Source organism: Ciconia boyciana, chromosome 9 (assembly GCF_034638445.1).
Source record: "Ciconia boyciana chromosome 9, ASM3463844v1, whole genome shotgun sequence".
In the NCBI taxonomy this organism is placed as follows: Eukaryota; Metazoa; Chordata; class Aves; order Ciconiiformes; family Ciconiidae; genus Ciconia; species Ciconia boyciana.
Genome location: NC_132942.1, coordinates 43386497 through 43392531, shown reverse-complemented (window position 1 = coordinate 43392531; position 6035 = coordinate 43386497). Strand labels below are relative to the sequence as shown.

General features: G+C 64.0%; 1 protein-coding gene across 1 annotated transcript; it reads left to right on the top strand.

The window, feature by feature from the left end:
* Positions 1 to 1115: 1115 nt before the first annotated feature.
* On the top strand, positions 1116 to 5449 carry FOXF1 (forkhead box F1). Its single transcript, XM_072873486.1, has 2 exons — positions 1116 to 2221; positions 3988 to 5449. Exons 1-2 carry the CDS (start codon positions 1162 to 1164, stop codon positions 4146 to 4148), a joined length of 1221 nt encoding a protein of 406 aa, XP_072729587.1. The 5' UTR covers positions 1116 to 1161; the 3' UTR covers positions 4149 to 5449.
* The last annotated feature ends 586 nt before the right edge of the window (positions 5450 to 6035 follow it).

Below are 6035 nucleotides of genomic sequence, written 5' to 3'. Positions count from 1 at the left end.
GCAGCAGGAGTTTTCGCCGATTTCTTTTTATTAAAGCACCCCCGAGCCCGTGTTTACATTGCGCAGTATAAACATCCTGCCCGGGCCCGCCGAGCTTAAAAAGAGCGCACGAAGAGGGGGTTTAAAGTGGGTGAAGCTCCGCGCTGCGCGGAAGCCGCGGTGGGGCAGCGCCTCCGCTGCCCTGCACTCCCGCGGAAGCTCCGCGCTGCCCGGCAGGCCCGAGCTGCCGCGCCCCGGCCCCTTCCACGGCCCGCGTGGGGCCCTTCCCACCCTCCCCCGTGATTTTCAGCAGAGGCGGCGGGGGGAAAAGGGGGGCAGGGCGGGGTGGGGGTGGCGGCCCCCGAGGCAGCGCCGCGGCCACGCGTGGCCCCCCCCCCCCCCCCCCCATACAGGCGGTACCCCCCGCGGCGGGCAGGGATGCGTCGCGCAGCCCCCGTGTCGGGCAGGGCGGCGTGGAAAGGGCTCTTTAAAAGCTGCCCACCAGCTGGGAGCGGGGAGCGGAGGGGGGCCGGGACAGGACGGCGGAGGGGGCCGCCCGGGAGGGCGTGGGGGAGCGGGCCGGGGCGGGGATCTCCTCTCCGCTCGTACGTCTGTCAAGGAGCGGCAGACGCCGCTGCAAGAGATAAAGTAAAAGGCGAGCGGCGGGGCCGGGGGCAGACTCGACAGCCACCGCGATGGGAAGCAGCTCCCCGCAGCACCGGCAGCGCCGACCCAGCTAGAGCCGGGGCGGGGGGGGGACGGCGGCGGCCCCGGGAGCCCGGCCCGCCGAGGGGCAGCGGGGCAGGCGGAGGCGGCGGCCGCCGGCTTCTCTCTCGCAGCCGCCGAGCTCAGATCGCTTCCACCCGCCCCCCCATCCCGCCTCCCTGCGGCCCCCCCCGACCCTCCGCCTCTCGCTCGCCTTCTGCAGCCGGGCTCGGATTTAGGGATAAAGTGGGAGGAGGAGGGACAGGGCGGGGGGGGGGGGGGGTCGTCGCTTCCATTTGTTTATCTACGGAGGGGTGAAGTCTCCCGGTGGAAAGAAACCCCGCCGGGGGGCCGGGAGGAGGCCGGGGGTGGGGGGGTGAGTGGCGGCGAGCCCCCAGCAGCGTGGCCTTTTGGGGGGGCGCGGGGGGGAGGGTGGCGGAGGAGGGCCGGGGCTGGCCGCCGCGGACCTGGCCGTAGATGACTGCAGAAGCGCAGCAGGCTCTGTCCTCTCAGCCCCCTCCTCCTCCGGTGCAGAGCAGCTACGGCCCCATGTCCTCCGTGGCCGAGAAGCAGCCGCAGAGCTCGGCCATGGACGCCGCCTCCGCGGCGCCCGGCGGGGCGACCGGCAGCGCTCCGGGCAGCGGCGGAGCCCCGGGCAGCGGCGGTCCCAAGGCGAAGAAGACCAACGCGGGGATCCGGCGGCCGGAGAAACCGCCTTATTCCTACATCGCCCTCATCGTCATGGCCATCCAGAGCTCGCCCTCCAAACGCCTGACCCTCAGCGAGATCTACCAGTTCTTGCAGAGCCGCTTTCCCTTCTTCCGAGGCTCCTACCAGGGCTGGAAAAACTCGGTGCGCCACAACCTCTCGCTCAACGAGTGCTTCATCAAGCTGCCCAAGGGGCTGGGACGCCCGGGCAAGGGCCACTACTGGACCATCGACCCGGCCAGCGAGTTCATGTTCGAGGAGGGCTCGTTTCGCCGCCGACCCCGCGGCTTCAGGAGGAAATGCCAGGCGCTGAAGCCCATGTACAGCATGATGAACGGGCTCAGCTTCAACCACCTCCCCGAGAGCTACGGCTTCCAGGGCTCGGCCGGCGGGCTCTCCTGCCCCCCCAACAGCCTCTCCCTCGAAGGGGGCTTGGGGATGATGAACGGGCATTTGTCCAGCAACGTGGAGGGGATGGGCCTCGCGGGACACTCCGTGCCCCACCTGCCCGCCAACGGTGGGCACTCCTACATGGGCAGCTGTACCGGCTCCTCGGCGGGGGACTACCCGCACCACGAGAGCTCCGTGCCCGCCTCCCCGCTGCTCGCCGGCGGCGGCGTGATGGAGCCCCACTCGGTTTACTCCAGCTCGGCCTCGGCGTGGGCGCCCTCCGCCTCGGCGGCCTTGAACACCGGCGCGTCCTACATCAAGCAGCAGCCCCTCTCGCCCTGCAACCCCACGGCCAACCCGCTCTCCTCCAGCCTTTCCACGCACTCCCTCGACCAGTCCTACCTGCACCAGAACAGCCACAACACCGCCGAGCTGCAAGGTAAGGCGCGGACACGCGTGGGAGAGACGCGAGACCACCGCCGCGGGGGTCGCCCGGGGGCTGCCCGGCGGGGCGGGCGCGCTCCGCGGCCACGCGTGGATCCCGGCCGCGCCGAGCCGCCCCGCTTCGTGGGCAGTTTTAATGCACCCCCCGGGGAGGAGGCCGCCGTCCCCCCGCTCCTCGCCTCCCTTCCCAGGGGCAACCGAGCAGCCGTCGGGGCTCGCCCCGACGAGGGAAGCGCTCTCCGCCGCTGCGGGGCTGGGAACCGCCGGGCCGGGGCTCCGCTCCCCCGGGCGGCTGCTCTGCTGCCGGGGCCGCCCCCGGGCCTAGGACCGGTGGGCTCAGGGAGGCGGGGAGCTGCGGGGAGGCGAAGCCGGGGATGGCCCCGAGGGGTCTTCCACCTCCATCGGGACCTGGAGGGATCCGCAGGGAGAAGAAGGGGGCATTTCCCCACCGGCGTGTCCGCCGTCCCCTCCCGGCCCCCGCCATCGGCTCCTCTCGGGGTTGTGTTTTCCAGGCCCATCGCCTCCCTCCACCCTCTGCTCCTCCGCCCGCGCAGAAGTCGGTGGCCCGGGCCCCCCGCGCCCCGCAGCCCCGGCCCGGCCTCGTCCCCGGCCCCGGGATGGAGCTGCCGGGGGTGGGTTTGCCCTGGCTCCTGGAGGGGGGCAGATGGCGTTTTGGCCGGGAGGAAGGCCTCGGGAGGGACGAGGCCGGCGCTGGGCTTCGTCCTGCGGCCCGAATTCACCTCGGGGGACACACACACACACACACGACACACGACTCTCGGGGCACGGGGGAGCCCTGGGGGCCGTGGCCGGGCGAAGGGGCAGGTTTGGGGGTCCCTGCACATCACCCCGGGCCTTCGGGGGAGCGGGAAGTGCCTGGCAGAAACGGGTGTGAAAGGGAGCGTTAACGGGTCAAAAACACGAAGCGAAGCGGGGAGAGAGGATCAGCCGGGCCGGTACGGAGCGGCCGAAGCCGGGCACAGCACCCGGCCGGGGCGGGCCGGGGCCAGCGCCCGCCTGCGGGCACCCTCCTGCCCCCGGGTGGGTCCTGGCTGCGGGTGGAAACCCAGATCCGCTGGAAAAACGGAGCAAAAATCCATCCCGACGAGCCACCGGGCCCACCCGCGGCCTTGACCGAAATACTGCGGATTAACACCCAAATTAACGGCGCCGGAGCGGCGGGGAGCGCGGTCCCCGGCTGGGCGCTCCTCCCCAGCGCACCCCAAATTTTCGGGGCGTTTTGCTGTCCCGAGGCGGCGGCAGGAAGGGCAGGAACAGCCCCGCTCTCGGCGGCGTTCGCCCTCGGCCTCTCCCGCCCGGTCTCTGCCCGCCGGCCGCGGTGAACGGCTGTGCTCCCCGCCCCGCACCCCGCGGACATTCCGCGCGGGCGGAGGCGGTGGGAAAAGCAGCCGGTACCTTCAAGGGGGCAAAAAAAAAAACAACCAAAAACCCCACACCGAACCCAACTCAAAGCAAACTCCGTCTCCTCGGAGCGTCCTTGGGCCGCGCCGTCCCGGGGCCGCGGGGCTTTCCCCGCCGCACCTGCCCGCGCCCGCGGAGCCCCGGGAGCGCCCCGCTATTCGTGTGCATGCAAAAATACACCCAATTCCGCGCCGAGACCTGCGGAGGGTTTGGGTTTGGTTTGGTTTGGTTGTTGTTTTTTTTTTAACCCCAGACGGCGGTTTTCTCCCTCCCGCGCTCAACCTCCTCTACTAAATATAATTCCGATGGCTGACAATCTTTCCCCCCCCCGTCCCGCAGGCATCCCGCGGTATCACTCCCAGTCTCCGAGCATGTGCGACAGAAAGGAATTCGTCTTCTCTTTCAACGCCATGGCCTCCTCCTCCATGCATTCAGCGGGCAGCGGCTCCTATTACCACCAACAAGTGACATACCAGGACATCAAGCCGTGCGTTATGTGATACGGGGCGGAAAAAACACCTCCTGGGGCCGGCAAGGCCTGACCCGGGCACCGAGCCCCCCCCCCCCAGGACCCTCTCGGTGGAAGGGGGGGTCTCTGCAGACTGGCTTTGTTCAGGAGGTAGAGACAGGAGACCCGGGGAGCGGCAGGGGAGCGGGGATGCGGCCCCGGGGCTGAGCCTGCCCCGCAGCTGAGCATCGGCCGGACCCGGCCTCCACCGCGGGTCTTGAATCACAGACGGTCTCTGCCTTCTTCTGCTTCTTCGCTTGGGGATGGGTCGAGAGGAAAGCAAAAGCAGTCCGTCCCCCCGAAAACCCCGACTGCGAGTTTGAGTTAAGGGTTTGAAAAATGAGGTTTTGATGCTTCTTTTTTTTTAAAAAAAATTAAATTACTAATCCGGTTTTGTAATTGGCATTGAGCGATGCCACCATCCCGGCTGGTAGGCGCAGAGCCGGATTGGGCTGGGGGGGCTGGAAAGGACCCCGACCCCAAAGCCGGCGCGTCCCGCGGCCCCTCCGCGCTGCACGGCGGGAGGAGAGGAGAGGAGCGGGCTGGCTGCGGGGTCCCCCCGCCCCGACCCCCTCGGTCCCGTCTCACTTCGAGCCCCTTCTTCCAAGAAATGAACCCCTTCTTTCGAGAAATGAGCCCCTTCTTCTGAAAAATACCTTTTTTTTTTTTTTTTTTTTTTTGCCGGCAAACACCCAGCGGGCAAAAATCTCTCAGAGGGATATTTTTTTTTTTTTAGCTATTAATATTTTTGGTTTTTTTGCCGGCATAAAGACTGCAGGATCAGACCCTATGCAGAGAGAATAAGGCACTTTGAAAAGAGACAGCCATGCTCATTCTGTTATTTATTCTACATTTTTTTTGTTGTTGTTGCTAATAATCGAGACACGAGTAGTCTCAGTTGATCAGTATTAAATCGGTGAATCTCTGTTGGCAATATTTGCCATATAGATTTTTTTTTTTTTTAGTTAACCTTTGTAAATTTTAAACCGATCGTGGTCTCTGTGTAAAGACAATCCTCCTTATGTTTTTATAGAAATATATATATAATGAAGGATTATTCCCCTCCCTCCCCGTTCTATATTTTTTTTCACCCTGACTTTGTACAGTTCGGTGACACCTATTTTAATTCTTTCTGCACTGTATAAAATTGTAATTATGTGGGGTTTTTTTTTTCGCCCTGCCCTTTTGTGTACGTTTTGTCCCTAAAGAAAAAAAAAAATCGAACCGAAATAAAAAATGTATGTTATTTGTACATGGGCTTCACGATTGTATGAGCAGCAAATAAACGAGCATGCGGTGTAACACGCGTAATTATATCTGAGGAGTCTGTGGCCTCCGCCGGGCTCCGTGGAGCGCCCGGCCCGGCCGCTGCAAACCTTCGTGCGTTTGATGCGATAATTTCCCGTCTCGCTGCAGACTCGAAAAGGCCTTTTTGGGGTTTGGCTAAGGCTTCCGAGGGGTCCTGTGTCCCCGGCTTCCCCCTTTCACCGCGCGGAAATATTTAAAATGAGGATAATGAAATGAGGAGGGAGGAAAAGCGGAGGCGCTTTTTATTTTTATCTTTTTTTAAAAAATATTATTATTTTATTTTTTCCCCCCAAGGAGAAAGCGAAAGGCGGTGTTAGACAGCTCTTTGCCTCTTGCTCGGGGACAAGGCCTGTTGCTGCAGGGGTGCACTCGCGGCTCCTTTTCTCTCTTCCTCCACCCCGGGAGGGACACGGGCATTTTTTGGGGAGCCCAAGCTGCGCATCCTTGTGGAGGCTCAACCCCGGCTCCGCGGAACCTCCGCTGGTAGTGGCCGTGGCTGTGCCGAGGAGCGCGCTAAAGCTTCCCACGGGTTTTTTCCCACCTGAAAAAAACAAACAAACAAACAAAAGTA

What these genes read in the sequence shown, in the direction of transcription:
- FOXF1 (XM_072873486.1), top strand. Translation starts at nt 1,162, where the DNA reads ATGACTGCAGAAGCGCAGCAGGCTCTGTCCTCTCAGCCCCCTCCTCCT. An exon ending in CAACACCGCCGAGCTGCAAG is followed by an intron (nt 2,222 to 3,987) that starts GTAAGGCGCGGA and finishes CCCGTCCCGCAG; the next exon opens with GCATCCCGCGGTATCACTCC.